The 23,768-nt window shown below is 43.1% G+C and overlaps 4 protein-coding genes across 4 annotated transcripts; 3 read left to right on the top strand and 1 right to left on the bottom strand.

The window, feature by feature from the left end:
* Nucleotides 1-282: 282 nt before the first annotated feature.
* Nucleotides 283-1,424, top strand: LOC6550832 (mpv17-like protein 2). The gene is made up of 2 exons (XM_026982326.1): nucleotides 283-359; nucleotides 420-1,424. Exon 2 carries the CDS (start codon nucleotides 566-568, stop codon nucleotides 1,301-1,303), a length of 738 nt encoding a protein of 245 aa, XP_026838127.1. The 5' UTR covers nucleotides 283-359; nucleotides 420-565; the 3' UTR covers nucleotides 1,304-1,424.
* An 8,044-nt stretch (nucleotides 1,425-9,468) lies between these two features.
* Nucleotides 9,469-13,749, top strand: LOC6550831 (branched-chain-amino-acid aminotransferase, cytosolic). The gene is made up of 6 exons (XM_001978237.3): nucleotides 9,469-9,853; nucleotides 11,056-11,475; nucleotides 11,871-12,101; nucleotides 12,164-12,470; nucleotides 12,545-12,699; nucleotides 12,765-13,749. Exons 1-6 carry the CDS (start codon nucleotides 9,824-9,826, stop codon nucleotides 12,951-12,953), a joined length of 1,332 nt encoding a protein of 443 aa, XP_001978273.2. The 5' UTR covers nucleotides 9,469-9,823; the 3' UTR covers nucleotides 12,954-13,749.
* Nucleotides 13,750-15,533: 1,784 nt separating this feature from the next.
* Nucleotides 15,534-19,874, top strand: LOC6550830 (glutathione S-transferase theta-3). The gene is made up of 4 exons (XM_026982067.1): nucleotides 15,534-15,836; nucleotides 18,980-19,266; nucleotides 19,337-19,472; nucleotides 19,551-19,874. The coding sequence occupies exons 1-4, from the start codon at nucleotides 15,719-15,721 to the stop codon at nucleotides 19,721-19,723; spliced, it is 714 nt and encodes a 237-aa protein (XP_026837868.1). The 5' UTR covers nucleotides 15,534-15,718; the 3' UTR covers nucleotides 19,724-19,874.
* Nucleotides 19,875-20,064: 190 nt separating this feature from the next.
* Nucleotides 20,065-23,761, bottom strand: LOC6551020 (fatty acid hydroxylase domain-containing protein 2). The gene is made up of 6 exons (XM_001978235.3): nucleotides 23,162-23,761; nucleotides 22,950-23,104; nucleotides 22,024-22,097; nucleotides 21,032-21,207; nucleotides 20,512-20,966; nucleotides 20,065-20,442 (listed from the first exon to the last, which is right to left on the bottom strand). The coding sequence occupies exons 1-6, from the start codon at nucleotides 23,375-23,377 to the stop codon at nucleotides 20,292-20,294; spliced, it is 1,227 nt and encodes a 408-aa protein (XP_001978271.1). The 5' UTR covers nucleotides 23,378-23,761; the 3' UTR covers nucleotides 20,065-20,291.
* Between the last annotated feature and the right edge of the window lie 7 nt (nucleotides 23,762-23,768).

The following is a 23,768-nucleotide window of genomic DNA, read 5'->3' as shown; positions in this document are numbered from 1 at the left end:
AATTTATTCAATACTACGTTTGTACTACGTTTTTAGTTCTTTTGTATTTTGTTTTATTGTTCATATTATATATAATTTTTTTTTTTTTACAGACAAACAAGGACTATTGGTCTCTTATAAAGTCCGTTGTTAAAATACATTTTTTTTTATAAGTATCAGTTTTTTCGATCTCTTGTGTGCCTCGTCCAGGAAAAACAGTATAAATGAATGGCTTAACACCTAAATAATTTTTAAGTCAATTGGCTACAATTGTTCAACTATCGATAACTTCTCTAAGTTACGACTCGTCGTAGCAGCTGTTCCCTACACGTGATAGTTGTTGTTGTTGCTGTTGCGTGTGTCCGGATTGCCTTTCAAAAGTCAAATCAAGAAACAAAAATTCGAAAAACAATGTGTATAATTTTCTAAACTCACTCCAGAACCCTGAAAGAACATCCTTTTTTTTGGACACCGCTAACATAATGGCCAGCCCAAAGGTGGTGGGCATGTAAATATCGCATAACCGGCCAGCGAACCGAACACAACACAACCGTCCTCTAAGATTGAGAAATCAGAGCCGGACAGCATGCAATCCTTGCGTTGCTGCCCGGCCCGTGGCCTGATCCTGTCCAGAACCATTCGCGGCCAGCGCAGCCTGCGAATGAGTTGGCCACGGAATAGCGGCGCGACTGGAGGAGCTGGAGGAGCAGCGTCCGGTGGGGGCAGCACCACAACCACCAGCACCATTGGCGTTGGAGCGCTTCAGAAGCTGCGGGAATGGCATGCGAGTGCATTCAGTAGCCGCTTCCTGCTCTTCACCAACGTGGGCATCTCGCTGACCCTGAGCTGTGTGGGTGACATCCTCGAACAGCACCTGGAAATCTATTGCGGCGAAATCGAGCGCTTCGAGTCCACGCGCACTGCCCACATGGCCATCAGTGGTGTGACAGTGGGCGTGATCTGTCATTATTGGTACAAGATGCTGGACAAACGAATGCCTGGACGCAGTATGCGCGTGGTGGCAAAGAAGATCGTGCTCGACCAGCTGATCTGCTCGCCTATCTACATCAGTGCTTTTTTCGTCACTCTGGGCCTGCTGGAGCGGAAGACCAAGAACGAAGTGTGGGAGGAGATCAAGGAGAAGGCCTGGAAGCTGTACGCCGCCGAATGGACTGTGTGGCCGGTGGCGCAGTTCGTCAACTTCTACTGGATCCCCACCCATTATCGCATCTTCTACGACAATATCATCAGCCTGGGCTACGATGTGCTGACCTCAAAAGTCAAGCACAAACAGTCGCATTCGCATCTAAAGAAGATTCCCTAACCCTGCGCTAGCCTCTGGTCCTCCTTAATTCCTTGTAACTATTTATTACCAAATTGCAAACCTTGTAAATACAGACGAGCCCATGTACAGATACTAACAAACTGTGAATTATTGTACATTACCAATCAGTTTGTCAGCACTTGTCGGCATTCAGCTGGAATTTGGATCGCTGGCAACTGGTTGAGAGGCTTAGCCACAAGAGGACTAACTAAACGCGGAGATGGAACTGAGGAAAGGAAGCCCGTGCCGATGACGCACGTCCAGTTTGGGTAAGGTGATAAGATTTTCCCTCTAGCAACAGTCGCGCTACCAAACATGCGATGCGATGTGATGCGTTGAGATTAGAGCCGATGTCAAGCCCACCTTCTTCGTTGTTTCCACCTGATAAGCTCTGCTTGGTAGCGTTCCTTAAATAATTCATAGGACAAATAACCATATCAGTGATAAGAAGCCTATGTACGCATCATTAGAAAGTTCAGAGCTATAAATATAGATTGACATGTGAGGGTTTCTGTTCTATAACTGAACCCACGAATTGCCAATTTTGCTGATTTGACTTTCAAAGATTCTAACTGAAATTAATTAGCGATGTGTTGAGGAAATTACACTGCAAAAAAAAAATACATTTATAAAATAAAATACAAAAATGTATTAATTAAGTGTGGTGATTTGATTTGAGGCAACCACATCTAAAAGACTCTTATCATACAATTCATGAAAAATATTTTGGCAACACGTCATCTAGTCTTCCACTCCCATGATCTGGAGTGCGTAGAGAGTTCATTTTGATTCCTCCTCATGTCCATTAATGAAATGAGCAGCTGACAAGCCTTATCTAGTGGACTTCTCTTTTTATTTCAAGAGCGTTTAATTAGAATCGTGCCTGACATTGATAATGAAAGTTGCCAAAAAAATGGAACTAAGCGAATGAGAAATACGATTCAATGCTATGTGGATGGCAACGGAATTGAGTTCCTTTTGGGGGAAAAAAGTAAAATAAATTCAGGATTTCTTGTCTTCGTCTCACATCGATTTCAATGTATGTCGCTTAAAATGTATTTGGATTTAGCTTATTTGTTGCTTGCATATACTTACGTATTTCTGCCGGGTCTTGCGATGTGGCAATCAAGACCAGTTGGCATTTTTTCGAACCAGTTTCTAATTCTCGATTTCCTCACGCTACCTAGCAGCCAAATCTTGTTTGTTTGAGTCCGCTTGGCGAAAAAAAGCAGAATTGATACCGTTTGGAATTTTCGGTTTGACTTTATAATGAGAGTTTGCCAGTGGATGTCTGAACAACAAATGCATTTGTATTTATTTTTTAAAACAGAAAATAAGCTTAGAGAATGAAATATTTATTTCCATTTGTTAATTTATTTAAACTATAATAAAATCATATACATTTTTGCAATCTTACAAACGTTTGCGGTGCGTATATGTAATGTGTAAAGCCATGGGAATCAAAACGGCGACGTTGAAGCATAAAATGATGATCCCGATCAAATTGGATCGACTATATTTTAAAAGCCAGACGGCTTTTAAAGTTCTCAGTATTCTTGGATCATATCTCCTGACGCACTGCGTCATCTGTCATGCATAATCGCTTGCGATAGTCCCATTGCTCAGAGCTCGCGGATTGGTCGATTTCCAGGGCTCGTCCACTTATTGTCTCACAGTAATGATAAAAATAAGAATATACAGAGTCAGAACCTACGTACAGAGAGAGAAATAGTGGAGCTTAATTTATAAAATATGTATATCTGGTTCTTTGAGTACCAATATGTTAAAGTCATTCCTCAGCATGCAGCGTTGTTTTATTCATTCATTTTCGCATTTACTTTGCAAGTATGTGTATCATCCATCTCACAGTTCCAATTCTTGCCGTGTAGGGCCATTCTGCAAGCTAGTTATATAAGCAACAAATAAAATGAGCGCCACGTTCAGAGCAGCACACGCGCGAAAAGTTTATGTAAAAGCGCCAAAGAGTCGCCTCGGGCAAAGAGCGTCAATCTATGTATATCTGTATATATCTGTATGTATATGTATAATTTGCGCAACTGGTGAACAGGTGCCACAACCCACAACACATACACTCGCCCCTGGAGATCGCGTTGGTGGTATTTCGATATCTATGTTCGTATGGCACTTATATTGGACACAAGTGTCTGGCGATCTGACGGATTGCCGGACTCATCGACTGACTCTGCCAACTAGGCACATTTAGCATGGTGTCAGGTTTTTCGGTTCTGTCGGTTCGGTTTCTTACACATTTTTTTTATATGTATCTTTCGAGTGCCGGGCAGCCACGCGCAAGTAAATTGCTACTCTCTGTGTGTGTAACTCTTTAGCATAAATTTGTATGGCGAGAGAGTCGGGAAATGTAATGATCAACTAGTTGGTACTCAGCGAAAGTAGAGGGCATCTGGTGGGGCTTTGCACAAAAGTGTAGCCTACTTGCGTGGAAAAACGGAAATGCACGATCTGTTGCATTTCCGGTACTTGTATATATTATATTCCTTATGTATTCATTAGTTTATTTGAAAAGTATACAAAAAGTTGACGAAGATCTGAAAGATGCTGTTTTTTGGCTGCTCTTTAGTCGATGTACGATTGTTTTAAGCTATGCTATAGTATTTAATATATTTTTTCAGGTGTAATACCACATATTCGTTTAAAATACCCTAAAAGATTCGCATGGCGGCAACAAAAGCCGGCAAGAAGTAAAAGCATTCTAAAAAGATACACATACGAACAGAATCGAATAGTTGAGCATAAAACCCATACACATTTACATATATTCATACGTATATAGTTCTGGTTCCCTTATGGTTTTCCACTTGGAGAGCCACACGTGCCGCTGACTCGCCAATAAACACCATTCAGCGTTATGAATCGAATGCATAATACTCCTTTTTTCGGGGCTTCAATAAAATGGGGGCTTGTCTCTTCAGCACGCGACTTACCCACGAGTTAAGCCATTAAGCGCGATCGTTAAAAGGATCGTAAAGCGTTATGGCTTTGCTGCCTTTTCCTTATCTACAATTCCTATAATGTGCGCTTTCGTTTTTTTTTTTTTTTTAATTTTTTTATCTCTGTGGCAGCGACCGCAACCTTGAAAAAGCGTAAGCAATATTTTCGTGGGGGTATGCGTTAGCAAAAAGAAAGAAGACGAAATCAATTAAAGAGATAGTCGCTGCGGCTGGTAAACAGCAGAAATTCGGTGTGTTTGTTTTTCCCCAATCGCAACTCTTCATTTCATTTCGCTGGTACTGGTACTGGCGCTATTTTTGAATGCCAAAGATCGGCAGTGAAAATTCTGAAGGGGCCTGGGACCTTGAGCGTTAAAAAATGTGTTCGCCGATGCGGACAAGAAAATAAAGAAAGCTCGCGTAAGCAAATAAATCACTTGCCATCGCCCACGCTTTTTTGGATACCATAAATACGGCAATAGATGTACGGCGATGTCTTTGTCGCTCCACAGACATATAATATGATGGGCAAAATGGAGCCACTATTGTGGAGGTACGAAAATATAATCGGATTTTCCATCAGATCAATGATCTTTCTTGGCGGGCGATCACACAAATTTCGATAAAAAGGTGGCTTCTACTTTTTACGATTAATTTCTAAAGTACCCTGTATAGTTTTCTAAGATCTAAAGTTAATGATAAATCAAAGTAAGGTCGCAATTCATTCATATATAATATTTGCTTGCTGAAATGCGTTATATAACAGCGAAAAACTATAATATTTTTTTTTTGCTAAACAGCAAGCATACATTATAACCATTTCTCAGAATTATTGGACCACCCGCTTCCACTTAACAAGAGCAAATAATCGCATTAAGAATATCCAAATTGGACGCATTCAAATGACTAAAATAAATAAGAGCCAAATAAATGTCAGAATAAATACGCAATGCGCAGGCGAATGCAAATAAATCAGTTAATCGCCTGACCAATTACCACCGTTTGACATCCGTATTCATATCCGATGATGACTTGCGGATCCGTAATCAAATCGGATGACTAAGTGCCTTATCACTGTTGTGTTGCCCGTGAATGATTAGTTAGGGGATGGGTAGTATTATCTCTGTGGCGATAAAACCGCATTCATCAACCCGACCGAACCGATCGCGATCATGTGCTCCTGTATCTGCTCCCGTATCTGTATCTATATAGTGTATCTCATTCGTCGGCGGGCGGAACGACGGGTGCGCAAACTCCAGTGACAGCAAAAGCCCCGGAAATGTGTATCTTGTGATCGTACGAGGGAGTGGCACACGGAGGAGCAGGTGAGGTGCTAACTGATAACTAATAGATCCTATAGAAGCCACAGAGCCAGTTCTTCGTTTTGGGGGGCGTGTGCCGGGCCCTGACGTCAATGGGTCGATAAGCCCCCCAGGAGATACGATCATCCTCAGATAGAAGCTTACAACGATCACTGCACGAAATCGGTGTAAAGCGGAAACCTAATTTCGGATTAAAGTTTAAATATCATGAATATAAAGGAGGGAGCAACAATTCACAATAAGGCATAATAACTGCGATTAAAATGTTAACTATAACCTTCAGTTCGTTGATATATTGTATATATATATATATATATTGTATATATATATATTCCAGAATTGTTCAAAATATAACGATGCCCAGCATGAGTTCACGCATAAGTGGACTTCAAATTTAAATATGTGATCACAAAAATCATAATAGTTTCAAATGGCTGGAATTTGGTTTGAAAAATGTCTGCAAGGTTCGGATTTGAATATCAAACGATCGATTAGAAATGCGACGTGGTCTGTGAACCCTTTAGCCCACCGAATGTTTTGAATTTTCTGTTTTGAATTGCGATTCCCTGCAAACGAATCGCGACGCGTGATCGATTCAATCCGATTCCCATTCCAATTACCTCGACACAGTTGGGTGCGATTAATGCGAGTAGGTTTGTGAATTGAGAACTCTGATTTGACGTCACCGAGTAGTTCGCCCCTGGCCCCCAAATGCTCCCTTTTCGAGTGCGTAACTTAAGCCAATTTAATTAAGGGATCGTGTGCATACTGGTATACATTCTCCGATGCGACAGGTCGAACGCGTATATACATATATATATCTTACGAGAATAAACCACAAATAACAAGGCGCTCGGATGACGCGGTTGTCAGCCGTCAAGGTAACAAAAACAAATTCCCGCAGAAAGGCATCAAAACAATAACAATAACAGAATGATTGTAACGCCAGTGGCGAAAACAAGTCAACCAAATCCCGGGAAAAATAAAGGTTTCCAGCGGTTTAATAGTATATTGCGCATACGCCCATGGTACGCGATTAATTAAGATACCTACAGCCAACTGCAAAATAATAATTGAGTGCTTGCGCTCGAACCATCAGAGAATGTTAATCGATAATTAGTAAAATTAATAAAAAAAGAACCCAAGGCTGTATGAAAGAAATTTATTGTAATCCAAACTTGACTGAGGTAACTTATTAATATAATATAATATATATATTAATCACATTTTTATAGTACAAACATCCCAAAATAAATATATAAATAGTATGACATTATAGTGAAACCATAGATACTTATGTTGCTCTGCAAGCATTCGAGTGCTATTATTTTGCGCAAAACTGTTTGTATCTTTGCATCTGTGTTTGTATCTGTATCTGTGACTGAACGAAAAGTGGGCCCGTTTCAGCGAACGGGCCTCCAAAACACACACACACACATACACCCCACAGTGAGCGAGATACACGACACACCCTCCATCTCACAGATACAAATTAACACACACACACACACTCACTAAGGCGTCCTTGATCGTGCACAAAAACAATGTAAGTGAGTTCGATGACCTTTGCTCTCGTTTTGCCCGTCAGATAATTACAATACTGTACTCCGTATGGAAGTGACTCCCACTCTTTTTCTCTCAGTGAACGGCACCTTGACTTGTTTGCTTCGCTTTACTTGGTTCGCCCGGAATCGCACAATTTATCAAGTTGTTTGTTTTTTACCAAAATCCGCTGTTGTTGTTGACTGCTCTTTGAAATTCGTCGCATTTTAGTTGCGCTTGCTATTTTCCATACGTAAAAGTATCAAATATCGTGCTATTATTTCAAGGAATTCCCTATAGATTTATTATTTTAAGGATGGTAATAATAAATGTCTTAATTTTTGAATATAACTCCTTTCCACAATGCAGAATTTCACCTTGTAAATCGATATATGTATACAATCACAAAACCCTTTCAAGGACGAATATATCCGGATGACCCAGTGACCAGGGGCGAAAGAGAAGAACATGAACTGGTCACTGGGTGACCGAGTGAGGTGCGACGACCATCTTACCGCGTCCATTGACATTGAAAGCCACTAATTTATTTGTTTATCAGCCGGTTGAGAGAGCGGCAGAAGCATCTAGACCAAGATTAGCTTACAATAACCTCAAGAGACTCATGTAATTTTGCTCTAGCTCTTCGAATGGATCGCAACTCTCTTAAATGCCAGGCGCATGGCGTGAAAAATGCCCAAGAAAACTTGATTTTCCTCTTATCAGCCAGTGGTGGTCGTGATGTAGCTAATTTAGATATTGCATCAGCCAGGATTACAGGGGGATTTTAGCTGAGTGTTTATTTTTGTTTGTGCCCAGCTCAAATCTGCGTTGCACAATCGGCTAAACACACACGCATGTAACTCATCCAAATTGAAATCTAAATCCGAATCCGAGTAGTCTTATCAGTTGGGAAACTACGGGATGGAAAAAACAGGAAAATAAAAAACGTGCACGTCATGTTTTCCACATTTTCCATCCAATATATTTGCGTGGTAAAAAGAACAAGAAGTTCGGCAGGTAGCAGGAAGTGAAAGAGGAAGTAGTGCCCGCACCATATGTGCGTCGTAAAAAGCCGAAATTTCCAGGCAAAAATGTATTGAGACGCACTTCAGAAAACCGTAGATATACGCAAAATATTAACTTCATCATCACATATATATATGCAAATAAATATTACGCAAATTTCCATAAAGTAACCAACTGACTATTTGTTTACGAAGAAAAATTCTCTTTTTAAGCCCAAAAACCTATAAAAGCGTTGTATCTTGTATGCTCGGAATGGTATATTCAAGTCTAAGATCTAGATTAAACTATATAAAATAGACATCACATATTTTTACTTTCAATGGAAAAGTACACACTTTGGGGCGGGCAAACAAAGAACTAGAACCAGAAGAGAGCCATCGAAAAATCCAAAACTCAACTCAAAGCAAAAATGTCAAAGAAGCTGACAAATTTAGCAAAAATATTTGCCCGAAATTGTCGAGGCAAAAACGACGGCAGAGAAAAAGCAGCTAAAGAACGAGAAATAAAAGCATGATGTCGACCGAAATCGCCGATCGCTGCGCCCAAATAAGTACGCAGCCCATGGGGGGTATACATGGGGTCCACCCAACACCCCCGATCCCCAACCCCCACCCCTCCCCACTCGCCGCACAGAAACATATCCCCCCTTTTTACGGGGCCAGCAACAAGAAGTTGTGCCGATCGGTCGATCGTATAAAACCCGAAAAGCCGCAGCAAGAGATTCGCTAAGGGAGCCAAAAAGTCATTCGATTTTCGGCATCCTATGTTTTTGCTACACTAATAAAAAAAGCATTAATTCAGACGAAACAATTATTTGGCCTAATAGGTTTATATTACAAAATGCTGCTTTAAATTGTTAAAACTTGTGTTGACATTAATGTTATTAAATTGTTTGTAATTAAAAACAATGACTTGGGTATTATGTCGTAAGGGCTAAATTAAAATATAATTTAGAGGCTGAAAAATACGTTTTTTTAATTATTACGATTATTTGTATATATATTGATTATTTGAACAGGTAATAGATAATTGCAAAAATCTCAAAATTGCAAAAATGGTACTGATGCTGGCAATCAGGTGGTGCGATCTCAATATATATTTATTTGCGTATACGAATACAAGTAAATAATTTCGTTCGAAATATATGTATAGTTCTTATCGCAGTGTAGCCTCTCTGCCGCTCTCTTAGCGGCCATTCCTGCGCAATTCTCTTAAAATGGCGCTCGAACGGTAATCGTACGATTCGGTCACGCACACACATGCCCACCGCGGATCGGCTATATATATTACTATATCGGCGGCGGGAGCTCATTTCTTGCAGAGACTTCGTGCCGTGAAGATCTAGCTGAGAAAAGCAGAAGAAGAAAGCCTGTAGAGAAAAGAAAGTAAATCGAGTACCGAAATAAAACACAACTGCGTGCCTGACAATTTTTTTACTGTGCAAAGTGCAGTTCCCCTTACTGGATAAACTAAACCAGTATACAATATATATCGGTTCGCGTAAGTGCGGCAAAGTGCGAGTGCAAGAAACGCTAGAAGAGCGACAAGAAAGAAATAATAAAAACGATAAAAAGCGACTGTCGTAGAGCAGCAAAGATAGTCGAAATCCAAAAGCATCTGCAAGTAACGAGAAATAGAGTCCCACAGCAAAATCCAACAAGATGACAACCAAAATGGCAATCAACGCTAAGGTTTGTAATCAAAAATTCCAGAAAAAGGGACCATCTCACAATCGCAGGCGCCGTCTAGAAATCAAAATTTTAATAGGCTAGCAACAAGCCGAAATCGGAATATTTATAGAGCCTCTTATAAATTATTCGCTCGATTTGTTTATCAATCCAAGAAAGTCTGCAAATTTTAATGAAAACTCATACTCTTAATTTCAAGTAATATTTTTTAAGCGAAAATGTGTCTTTGTTCTTGTTTTATTTCTGTAAATATGCCAGTTGAAAGTGGTTGTCTAAAAATAGGAATCCATTTGAGTTATAAGCAAATGTTGGCGATTCAAAAAGTTTAGATGCTTTGCAATCCGGTAGATAATATGTGGTAGATGGGACTGTCTCCAGACTTTTGTATAGGTAGATTATATTTGAACAACCTGACGCGCTCCCAGCACTCCAGACACCACTTATGTATAAATAGAATAGGACCCATTAATACTTTTTTTTTGACATTTATGGCCGGTTCTTATCGCCGCCACACCAAAAAAAACCAGCGATAAGTACTATGGACAGGCAGACTTATAGACGACATATTCGGGTTTTTTGTATTCAGATTTTCTAACGAGTTTTCGAGCGCGAATGCTTGGCAGTTTTTCGAGTAGTTTAGATCGACTTTTTTTGGCTGATGCAATGGTGACCAAGGGTGTCAACTTGGCGTTTTTCTTTTGGCTGTCAGCTTTTGGCTTAGTCGACAGTTTGCCAGATTTCATCAGCCATATAATATGTAATCAAATAAAATATACTACTGAAGATTAGGTTTGGAATCGAAACAAAGCCGGAATCGAATCTCAAACGCTGACTTCTCGTCTGACCTGCAATTCAGACTATATGGGGTTACATCAGTCCAAGCTCGGCAAACGAGACCGTCTGCCTTGCAAATTGAGCATTAATTAATGTGCAAATCATTTTCGGCAAATCAACAATTTCGGTAAGGGTCTAGACCCAAATTAGCATACAATCCGTGATGGGCAGCGTAGATTTAATTAAGGCATTTATTTATTGGTAAGAAAGAAATTGTTTTGAAAGTATACTTCTAGTTTGTTTTTGAGCTTAAGCTCTAAATAAATCTAGAACTACATATTAGAGACAATTCAAAGATTCGTGTGCTATTAGTTACAATTTGTACAATTTCAAACCATTAACAAGAGGCCATATTTTGTCCATATTTGCAGGATATTTTCCGCAACCAGCACCGCCTAATCCGCTTTCTCGAGCAGTCAATCCGGTTGTGTAGCAACCAGTCTCTAAAAGCCGCCCAGGCTGCACAGCAGCAACAGAAGTCTTCGGCTGACTTTGAGATCACCGCCTCGGTGGATGCCCAATACACCAGTGCCCCAGAGCCGATAAAGCATGACAAGAATCTGGGCCACCAGTTCCGTGCCTCACAGATCTCCGTGCGACTGGCCGCTCCGGAGCAACTGCAGCCCAAGCCGGACAACGATGAGAACCTGGGCTTCGGCCGCCTGTTCACCGATCACATGCTCAAGATCTACTACCACAAGAGCCTGGGCGGATGGCAGCGACCGGAGATCACGCCGCTGGAGAATCTGGTGATGCACCCAGCCGCCAAGGTTCTGCACTACGCCGTTGAGGTAAGCCATAGTCCTTCAGTAGCAGCAGCATAAAGTATAACTCCCAAAAGAGCACAACAATATAGAACTAAAATGCGTGAATATCAAATAGCTCCAGATATTTCTTCAAATACCTCCATGTTTAACTTGTGAGTAGGAGCAACCAGCAGAAACGATTTGCTCTTGACTTTGTAAAGTTGACGTGACTTGAAAACGCTTTGTAATCCCAAGTTCCCAGACCCCTCAATCTCTCTAAACAAGTCGCACGTGTGGCCTGGGAGCCAACGTCATACAGATATATAGTATACGTAACATATATGTACATATAGTGTAGTCAGAACCGAAATCGAAATCAGCGACTGTTGCCAATGGTGCCATGTTGTCTTATCAACTTTTTGCCATTCACGCCATTGCAGCTCTTTGAGGGCATGAAGGCGTACCGCGGTGTCGACGGCAAGATCCGCATCTTCCGGCCGGACATGAACATGAACCGCATGAACCTGGCCGCCCAGCGATCCGGTCTGCCCACCTTCGAGGGCAAGGAGTTCGTCAAGTGCCTGTCCCGCCTGCTGTCCATCGATTCCGAGTGGGTTCCCCACACGGACACCGCCAGCCTGTACATCCGCCCCACACTGATCGGCATTGATGTGAGTATATCTAAACACTTTGGCAATATCGTTAGCTAAACTGTTCCGATTCCGAATTGCAGCCCACACTGGGAGTTGCTTCCTCTGACTCGGCCCTGCTCTACACGATCCTCAGCCCCGTGGGCAGTTACTTCAAGACGGGCTCCTCCGGTGCCGTTTCCCTGCTGGCCGATCCCAGCTATGTTCGTGCCTGGCCAGGCGGCGTGGGCAATCGCAAGATGGGCTCAAACTACGCACCCACGATCAATGTGCAGAAGGAGGCGGCCTCCAAGGGACTGCAGCAGGTGTTGTGGCTCTATGGCGAGGACCACCAGCTCACCGAAGTGGGCACCATGAACATCTTTATGTTCTACGTGAACGATCAAGGAGGTATGTGTCCTATTCGGCAACGAATCGTGGGCTTGCTCAAGTCTAAATGGATATCCCCGCTTTGCCATTTGCAGAACAAGAACTGGTAACCCCACCGCTGAGCGGCCTAATCCTGCCCGGTATCACCCGCGACTCCATCCTGCGCATGACCCGCCAGTGGGGCAAGTTCAAGGTTAGCGAGGCGAACATCACCATGCCCATGGTCTGCGAGCTCCTCAACCAGGGAAGGGTATGTAGTCTTACAGCACATTTTCCCCTCTACGAAACTCATTTGAATCGCATTTCTTGAAACAGCTGCTGGAGCTCTTTGGCGCGGGAACGGCGTGCGTGGTTAGTCCCGTGAACAGGATCAGCTACCTCGGCCAGGATCTGTATATACCCACCATGGAGCAGGAGAAGCCCGTCCACGAGCTGATCCGCGAAACGCTCACGGACATTCAGTACGGTCGCGTGGATCATCCGTGGTCGGTGGTGATCGACTAAGTGGCCGATCCCAGCCAGAAACCATCCACAGCTGTTTCCTTTGTTTCCCTTACCCCATCCCTTCCCCGTACCGTGTATTAGTAGGATTTAGTGCCAAGTGTTTTGTGGGTTGCCAATGTGCTCGAATTTGTTTCGTTTATTGTGCATTTATCTATATGCTTGCATATACAGATACATGCAATATATACATAGACATATGTATATGTATATATACTATATAGGATATAAGTCGAGGACCGATTCGTTAAGTTGCATTTAAATGTATATTTATTTATTTATGTGAGGAATTCGAATTGTACATAATTCCAACTGGTTCAATGTTATTTATAGTTTCCCTAATTATTTTCATAATTTTAGTTGTGCGTGTGTTTTTTTTTCGTTTTATTTGAAGCTATGAATCGTCTTTTTGCGCTTTTACTTCCAAGCAGCATCGAAAGCAAGGCAAAATTTACCAACTACAAATTTTAGGCTAGGATAAACAGATCGAGAATTCCCCATCCAAGTGGCTGGAATTAGTTGAAAACGTACCGGAGGCGAAATGCATTTATTAGTGAGTAAGTGATCGAAGCGTTCTTGGAGGTAAAAGCGACACAAGAGGCACGAGGGCAGCAACCAGCCGCAGCAACTGCGCCGAGCTGAGCTGTGACTAAAGCTAATCTGAACCTGAACCCGTCAGTAGAACCTAGGCCTAGGCTGTAGATCCTAACCCGAATCAAGCTGTATACTATACCTGTAACCTAGTTGATAAGCGAACCAACCAAGCGATGAATAAACGATGACAAAAATTAAGAACCTATGCTCCAATGCAAATTATTCGCACAACACTTTTGTTGCTAAGAATACGATTTTTCGCACCTTATAAAGTGAGAATATGTTTGTTATTTCCTCTTAATCATATAATATGTCCTACATTTATCTGAGTTACTCTTCGCTTTTTAAAGAATATTTCGTAACTTGTTACATATGAAAATGAAAGTTTGACGCCCCAACAGAGTAGCGAGCGCCATCTATCGGTTGGTAAATAGCTAGTTTATTTCGAAATTGGTTAACAGAGTATCTTTTTGTTCAGCAATCAACTCGAGCATACTTTTAGGTGTCAGGATCCAAAAATCGAAATCTAATATAATCTGGTTGAATATTCAGCAAATAAATATGTTAACATATATTACAAAATTATAGGATAGAATGTCTTTAGAATATATATCGATATTATATATTTATATATATATTATATATTTATAGATTTAATGTTGTAATTTAATGAAATTACTTTTAATTGTATAGGATGTTCATAGGGAAATTCCTGAAGATGCACGGAATGGACAGCTGATCATAAAGCAAAGTGAAGTGAAGTGAAGTGCTCTCTCTAGAGCCATTATCTTGTTAAGTATCTTTGTGCCATCTTGTACGGACAGCGGACACTTGTGACAGCGAATGCATCTTAGAGATACAGGTACTTTTGAAGACATGTCACTTTGGCTGGCACTTCGGGGTAGTGTTTTATCAGCTCTGCAGTTGAACAAAAACAATTCGCTGACCGATTTGGAAGATATAATTGTGGTTCTTGTTCTTGTGGGTATTTCTGTTATTGGCCCCGTTCTCGGTAAACAAGATAACATAGCACATCGGAGATTCAAAAAGTGGGGTGCTGGAATCGCGGGGATCCTCAAAACACTTATTAATACTAAGCATTTTCTGATTGGAAATCGTAGCCAGATAACGCCTGAATATATCAAAGCTAGTCCAGTACAAAGGCAAAAGGCAGAGACCAATACCGCCGACTCAAAAAGAAACCAGCAAAACAAAAACAAGAAAAGCCGCAGCAGCAACAAAATACTGAAAGCAAAACAAACAGCGATAAAATCGAGCAGCGAGGCACACTTGAAATACCCTATCAAAATTTTTAAAATCCCTAACATATGGACTTGAAGCCCTAAGTAAATCCTTTAAGTTTGATAGATTCAAGGGGATCTTCATATATGCACTTTATTCGACTTCATGGTTAATATGTATGTAAGCTGCTCATAACTAACGCATTTATGTGAATTATAGTATGCATTTTGGTATAGGGCCAGGAAAACCCGTAATAAGTCTTGGTACTGATTCTCACCACCATTCGAGTTATAACTCCCGAGTTACAATAGTTAGTTTTAGGATTTCCCGCTCTATTTTGCTGTGAGCCACACCCTCTTTTCAAGGGGGCATGCAGCCGCAATGTACCCAGCACAGCGAAAGCGTAGACCCAGTGTCAGCAGAGGCGTCGCAGAGGAGCAGCAGTGGGGGCGCCCATATGCAATGTACATACTATGAACAAGAAGCCGGTCTTTTTTGTCTCTGTTTTTGTTTTTGTGTTCGCTTTTTTTTCGTTAGCATCTTGTTGTGATCGCTACGCTGCTCCGTTGACTTGTTTTTGCGGCGCATTTAATGAATGCCCCTCCCTAACACTCCGCACACTCCGCACACCACACACACAGCAAACAGCACGCAGCACACCGCACACCACCTCACCCCACCCACCAGTTCGCTGCGGCGTCGCCGTCGACGCAGCGGCTCTGCGTTTAAAATGTCGCAGCGACGGCGCTGCGGAGCTCAGTCTAGCAGCAAAAGTCCAGCAGTCCGGTTCCAAAGCGATCTCAGTTTCGATTTGAATCCCCGATTTGGAGTTTCGAATTTGGATTGTACTGCAGTGCATTTTTTTTTTGTTGTACTCTAGTCACGTTGCATATAGCGCGAGTAACTACATATACCTAGAAAATACCATCGAGATGTCGCAGCCACTCAAGTTCTACTTCGATTTCCTGAACCAATCGAGCCGGGCGCTCTACATCCTCCTGGAGGCCTCCAAAATCCCCTTCGAGGCCATACCCATATCGATGCTCAAAGGTGAGTGGGGGTATTGTGCAGGGAGTACGTGAGCGGTGGCACACACAGCCACATCTATAAGACAGAAATTTGTAGGGCCCAAAGGTCGGCACACATGCCTATGCATTTATGCTGCCCTTTGTGTTCGATATTTTTCGAGTCGGGCGGGCGGAGTTTCCAAATAAATTTTCCGCTCGTTAAAAATTCCACAATCCAACCGAAAAGTTTCCATGGCGAAAGCGGTCAGACGTTGTTACTTAAATAGTGTCACTCAATCTGAAAATGATTGAGGAATTGTGGAACATAGATTATTTGAACATTGTAGGTATAAGTTCAATGCAAACGTGATTGTTCTCGAAAAATAATTTCTTCGCAAATGATAGATAAGATTAAGGAATTCGATGCGAACGTGAGGATTCCTCTAAAGCGAGTGCAAAAATATAATTTTTATTCAGGAGTGATCGGGCATATTGAGGAGGTGTACTTTGGACGTGTTTACAGATAATCTTAGCCCTCTGGGGCATCCTAAAAAGCCACCTAATTGCCTTCTATCGCCTGATGTTGGCAAGACAAGCGAATTGAAAATTTGGTATTTCTAGCGTATGTGGTTCAAAAAGATATAAAGATAATGATAGATACTTGGTACAGTACTATAACTATTGGTGCTATTGGTTCCACTTACTTTTGCCCGACTGTACCAACCATGGTTAAGTCTAGAGTGCACTTTGATCGTGTTTACTCCGCGGGAATCTAGAAACCGATCTTTGCGCTGGTTTTATCACCTGCTCGCCAAACTGGGACACTTATCAAATTTTCGATGAGCTCTAGCGATTTGTGAGCCACTATGTTATTTCTTTACCTTTGGCTATCGCCTGAGTTTTGTTTTCTTTCATCATTCATCTTTTGTTGATGTTGATGTTGTTTTGTTTTTCTGTTTACCAAGCTGCGCGTGCGCTTAGCACTTTTTGAAGACCGCACATGTGTATGTATGTATGTGGTATGTAGCATTTAAGAAGAGCTTGTGTGAAGCCCCACACATTTGCGTCTTGGTCGTTTTCCACTTGGTCAAGGTTGCGGAAACGCCATAAAGTGCAGAATTGATGCGAGGATGCAATCAACGGCCGCATTAACGGCTGCATATTTAATCGCGATATGTGGACAATGCCTGGCATATGCTTGGCATATCGCGGTTGACGTCAACGCATCTGGTAAGTTGATATCCATACATATGTGTGTAGGTACATATACCGGGATACCAGCCACTGTCACTGCACTCTGTTCTATGCTAATCCCAAGGAGATCTCCCCAATTCCTCTATACAATGTCCGGATTCCCAGACAGGCCCGCGTTTATATCTTTCTTGCCGCTGCCACTTGGACTTTGCACTCCGGCGGCCCAGTTGGTTGTGCATGCGAGTGGAGGCAACAAGACAACCTTGTGGAGGTTAAAGACTCCGTGGCGGGGGCAAGCACTTTCAGTAGTTTCAGCGCAAACATGTAGCTCCATGCTCTGGTGTTTCTACTGCTCAGCTCACCCGGTTTTCATGCCGCCCGAGCATGACGCAAGGAATCTAATCTGGCGGGGAGTTTACGAGCCCCACTGCAATTCGCATCAAGTGGCAATCGAATAGAGCTTTTGATTGGGCTATTGACACCATAAACATTGATATTTTCTAACCCAATTTGGTATGCCCCTCAGATTGTTATCTACGAGTGGTCCTACCGATTTGCAAAGTAATCTGTGGTCTTTGAGCTGAGTTCTCAGAGGTCAGATAAGGTTATAGTTTGGGTGGTTTTAGCGCGGACTTAGTATGCAGTTTGTATACCTTTCTAAAAGTAACTGTACCGATTTTGAATGCACTCCATGGGCTAGTATCTGAGTTCCCAGAGATCGGATCAGGTTAGACGGGTTAGTTGGTTTATGGGAATACTCGTAGAAAACGATGAGAATTTATACGATATCTGCTGATGTTGGGATTGACAAAGATTATGGCGATGTTTATGAATGATTATGGGTAATAAGCTACCAGAGATAAGAGCAGGTCTTTTAATTAGCTCCAGTCATATAGCTTAATGGACTGCCACAATGCACCTGTGATAATAACCCTCACGAGTTTCCGGCTGCCCTTTTGTTGTGATCCGAGGGTAAGCCATCACCATCACCACAGTTCTTGATCTTGATCAGCCAGTCAATCACGAATCGCCCTTTGCCTGGAGGGGTCCAGCATATGCCCGCTTTAATTTCCCAAATGGCAGCAATTATAAAATTGAAAAATTGCCACCGCCCATTCGCAATCTAATCAGCTGACTGTCTGGAATCACAGTTTGCCACTAACTGCCACTGCTGACTAATCAATTAGGCTTCCACAAGCATTTGCCCAGTTAATTTCCTTGCTTATTCACACCACCCCAAAGTCATGATGCCCTGGCGTGGATTGGGCCCCGGAGTGGGTGTGGGCACTCAATTTGCTTGTGCACCCATCCAGATGCCAAAAACCAGAACGGGTATTTATAGAGCCGGAAGCCCCGCAAGTGCCGCACGATTTGCCACTCCTCCGCGGAGCGAACCCCCCGTTCTATGGGGCCACGATGACCTTGATGGTCTGGGAACACAGTAGAAACAGAAATAGAAACAGAAACAAAAACACTCCAAACAGGCGACATTAACAATGACTTTGACTTTCACAGCCCAGACACGCCCCCCTTTTGAGGGCATCAATTCCTCCATTTGCCACCCCAATTCCAATGCCGATTCCAGTTCCCTTATCGTTCGTTATCAGGTTTTCGAATTCGGCACCTGTTGCCGCGTGTAGCTACATACATATATCTCGTTGGGATCGGGCGATCCAGCGATTGGAAGACCAAAACACGCAACTGCAAGATTAAAAGCTAAAAATAAAACCAGCTTATTAATTGGGGGAGCAATTGGTGTTTGTTTTCAAATGTGCACATGGCACCTTTAATAAATTAACAAATATATACCTATACATATCTACCCCTAGAGTTAAGGAGCAATTAATGCGTAATTGTATTTTTCAGTTTAAACAGTATTATAATTTGTTAGATATTCCCAGTAAGTGACTTGTTCATTATGAATCCAATTAGAGGCTTATACACATCTTTTATGACTAAAATCCAACTTATCCCCTCTCTTGACGCTTCCAGGCGAGCATCTGACTGGCGAGTTCCGGGACAATGTGAACCGGTTCCGCAAGCTGCCGGCGATCACAGATCACGGCTACCAGCTGTCCGAGAATGTGGCCATTTTCCGGCACCTGGCCCGCGAGAAGCTGGTGCCGGAGCACTGGTATCCGCGGCGCCATCTCGGCCGCAGCCGCATCGACGAGTACCTGGCCTGGCAGCAGACCAACATGGGTGTGGCCACCACGGAGTACTTCCAGCAGAAGTGGCTGGTGCCGTATCTGCAGAAGACGCGGCCAGCCGATAATGCGGTGAGTACTCCTGATCCCAATGTTCCTGCTGATTGCAACTCCAACTGATCGCCGTCCATGACAATTGCAGGTGAATCTCGCCAGCAAGCAGCTGGAGCACACGCTCAACGAGTTCGAGCAGCTCTTCCTCAACTCCCGCAAGTTCATGATGGGCGACAACATTTCCTATGCGGACCTCAGCGCCATCTGCGAGATCGATCAGCCCAGTGAGTAACCTAGTAGAAGCCTATTCCTGGTACATGGCACCTGGTACCTGGTACTAACCTGCAATTCCCGCTTTGCAGAATCCATCGGCTACAATGCGTTCCAGAACCGCAACAAGTTGGCGCGATGGTACGAGACGGTTCGCGAGGAACTGGGTCCCCACTACAAGGAGGTGCTCGGCGAGTTCGAGGCCAAGCTGAACGGCAGTGGCAGTGGGCAGAAGCAGGGCGTCGCCCAGGCGGTGAAGCAATAACCGATGGGCAGAGGTACGCTCCGACCGTCCGCCAAACTTGTTTAGTTCCCTAAGACAAACGACTAATGAACATTATTTTTTTTGCACCCTACAGATATTGTATTTTTGTGATTATACTTGCTCTTCCTATCCAATAAGTCTTAGCCTCCCAATCAGTCTTGTTTTAACCCTACCATTTGTGTCAAGTAATGCTCAATTGTTAAAACCTACGAAAAAAAACGTATATAATTTAAAACTTAGTTGTTAAATATGTATTCTAATTATTCGTATATAAAGTACGCTTATGATTGTTAACGAATCGCCGTTTCTCTGACATTGAACAGAAAGCCCACCTTTGGCTATACATTTACATTTACGCTTTATTCGACTCGATTAACATTTGTGGGGGATTCGCTATGGGAGCGGTGCTCGCGTGTGTGCGGGATTCTAGGGGTCTGCACCACGTCTACATACAAGTATGAGGTGTACAAAAAAATAGGATCTGCCTTGTCATATCACAATTAAAATTTGTATACACAGATAGAGAAATGCTTGCTGCCATGCACAAGAGAACTTCCACTTCGCCAGCTCACTTCATTGCCGGATCGGGAAAAGCGTCGCGCGGCGGCTTGAAGCTCAGCATCATGATGTGTCGCGCATACGACTTGGTGGCCCGGAAAAGGGAGTCGGTGCCATGGAGACGATCCAAGACGCCCAGCACGCCGAAGCAGTTGTTGAACCTGTTGGTGCGGTCAGCATGGAAAACATCATATTAGAACAGTTTATATCGGCAGTTTTCGATCAATTACTTTAAATGGTGAAAATCGTGCGCCTCGGGACTGGGAAAGAACGGCAGGTGGTAGCCGGAATGGGCGTTGAGCGTGGAGAGGATCGCCAGGGCGAACCACATCCACGCGGTGGCCACATGACTGCCCATGAGAAAGACGCCCAGGAAGGGCGGCAGCAGATTGCTGAAGATGTGCTCAATGGGATGGCAATAGATGGCCGTCACCGAGATGGGGGCCGTCCACTCGTGATGCTGCTTGTGGATGTACTTGTAGATGTGCTTGTGGTGCAGCAGACGGTGCGAGTAGTAGAATCCCAGCTCCTCCATCAGGATGCAAACGGTCAGCTCGAAGCAGACCCAGTGGAACGTGGGCAGGTCGCGGATGTCGCTCAGTCCACGGATCTCCATTAGTCGGTAGCTGGCGTAGGCCAATGGTATGCCCACGAATATCTGGTTGCAGACCACGCACCAGATCACCTGAAATTGGGAGGTAAGTTGTGGGGTCAATTGAATCACCACATCTCAATCGATCTATTGCATACCTTTAGCAGACGACGAACTTCCACGGGCTCATTGGTGCCCGGCTGGATCTTGTACTTGCGCAGACAGGCGGGCCGATTGGTCAGGTCCATGAAGGTGTACAGTGTGCCCACGGTCCAGTAGACGATCATCGTGAATATGGTGGTGCCAAAGACCCACAGAACCATGGGCTCCTCGCCTGGAAGATTTGTTCAAGTTGAATTTATCGATGTGATAAAAGATTCTATAAGTGATTTCACGTAAGTTCGTGTGATTTTAAAATAAATAATAATATAAATATGCAACAATATATTTTGAATCCGGAATTCCGAATTCCAATAAATTAAAATTTTTTGAAATCTATAAATTCACAAAGATATAATAGGGCATCTTCATTATAAAGCAGGCCATAAAAATAAAGCCGACAAATAAACCCATAAAGACAATGGGCCTTAAGTAATGTTCTTAATGAAATTAATGGTGTGAATTGTAAATTGTGAACGCTGTAAGGTAAATACAACTAAACGGGCCTTTGAACCCTATTTATTCATCATCCGACTTTGAGCTAAGCAAAATCTGTTAACCAATGAGCCCGGTACATGGAGTCTATTGTGCAATGCGTAAATTTTCGTATTTGCACTGGCCAAACGGAGTTTACCCTGTTTACCCTAATAAAACAGTAGAAGAGTTCAAATTTGAGTGAGTAACGCGGCGATTCATTTTGCCTAATTGGCAGCACTTCTGGCTGCATTTGTATCTGTATCTTTTGCATGTGTCTCTTTGTATCTTTGTGCCAGTACCTTTGTGTCTGTGCAATGGAATTAGTAAACAAAACAGTTGATGTTGACATTTTGCTGTATCGCCAGGGGCAGAGAGTTGCAATTTGCACAATATCGCTTATGTACACAATCACAAAGAGAGGAGCAAAGTTGAGTTGCGGCCCCGCCGTTTACCTGTGAACTTCTCCATTCTTTTGCCCTTGTTTTTGGATACATTACTTGTTAGATTCACTTACCGAACGAGTCGATGAACTTGTCCCACTGCGACTGCCAGAAATCCCCGGAGGCGCCCCAAAAACTCTGCAGGTGCCTGGCATAGATGTAAGAAACCTCAATGAATTTATCCTCCATGGTTCGTAATATCTGTATATATGTTTTGGTTCTGGTTCTCGTTCTTGCAGAATTGGCTTTCTCCCGATTCTACGCTCTTCTCGCTCTCTCCCTCTCTATCTCTCTCTCTCTCGCTTTCTTCACGCTTACTGCGTGTCTTCGCTGCTGAGCGTCGCAAAAGCAACTGGCGATTTCGATCAGATGGAAAAGCGCAGCTCACACAGCCAAAGCTCAACTTACTATAGTTCCAGACTCTCGCCAAAAATGAGAAAGAGAGTGTGGGGAAGAAAGCCCATTTCGGGCATCAGAACTTTGGATGCCCTTCCATGTCACTTGCTCTCTGGGAATCTATGCTATCTCAAACATATGGGCAGCAATGGAAATGGGACTTAGAAAGCGTTTTTAATGATTGTACTTTCAACCTATCCTATATTCTATAGCAATCTACAGCAATCAATCGGCCAAGCAAAAAGCTAAACAAACATGCTGATTACTTTGCTATTCTCTTCACCTGCGAGTATAGTGAAATCTAATGCAACTTTTGTATAATGGTCCACTCTAAGGTCACAAGGGCTATCGATCTGGAATACGGTTTTTAATTATTGCATTTTTGAGCATTGGTACCAATAAAAATGATGATATTAATGCGAATCGAATAATCATTGTTCCAAATCTATGCACTCAAAGTGGTAACATTCTGATCTATTATGATTACTAATTGAGTAAGTTGGGCCAGAAGCTTCCATTTGTGTGAAAATTGCTAAGCCCTATACGAGGAGAGGTGCCAGATGGCGGGAGAAAGCCGATTCCCTTCCAGAACCCGGATAATTACCAGGTAAGCACGTTGCGGAACAGAATGAAGGCGGCAAGGGCGCAGGTGATGATGAAGATGACGCTGTGCAGCGAGGACAGCCAGACGTCGGCGGTGCGGGCGTCATCCCAGTTTTGCAGTGGTGAACCGGGAGATGGTGTCTGATCCTTGGCATTCTGGGGATTCAGAGGGTTACCATTATTAAGATGATCTAAGGATTCCAGCCGACTTACATCATTCAGATTGAGGTAGACCGGCGGCAAGCCCGCCTTGTCCTTGAGGATTCCACCGCCCAACGAAGAGGAGGAGGCAGAGGTGGAGGAGGAGGATGAGGAGCTGTTCCCAGTGCCCCCCGTTTGCAGGGACACCGAAATTGGCGAGGATGCGGATGATGAGCCGGATGAGGAGCCCATGCTGTTGGGCGGTTTTCCGTGCGCTGGATTTGACATTCTTACGGTTTTTTCTGGAGTATTTTCCCAGTAATCCTCACTTTCAAAACTTCACAACTTTCCCAGCTGAGTTGCTCTCTCGCTCTCTTTGTAGATTTTCCTTTGGGGTTTCTTTTTTTTGTGTTGTTTTTGTTGTGGCTTTTCCGTTGTCCTTGACATTTAACGCACTTCGATTTTTCGATTGCTTGGCAGCTCTAAGTTTTCCATGTGCGTGGAATACGAAACGACCAGCTAGTTGGCCAGCGAACTGAATAAATAATAATAATTATAAATAATCGTTAACTTTGCGACAATAAAAAGGCGAACGTTTATTTTTGAATTTTCCAATCAAGCTCTCTCGCTCGCTCTCTATTGATATCTCGCAAGCAGTGTGACCATGCCTAGCTGACCA

This window comes from Drosophila erecta, unplaced genomic scaffold (assembly GCF_003286155.1).
Source record: "Drosophila erecta strain 14021-0224.00,06,07 unplaced genomic scaffold, DereRS2 tig00000126-arrow-pilon, whole genome shotgun sequence".
Classification (NCBI taxonomy): Eukaryota; Metazoa; Arthropoda; class Insecta; order Diptera; family Drosophilidae; genus Drosophila; species Drosophila erecta.
The sequence above is the reverse complement of the archived record's forward strand: the minus strand, read 5'-3'. Positions and strand labels throughout refer to the sequence as shown.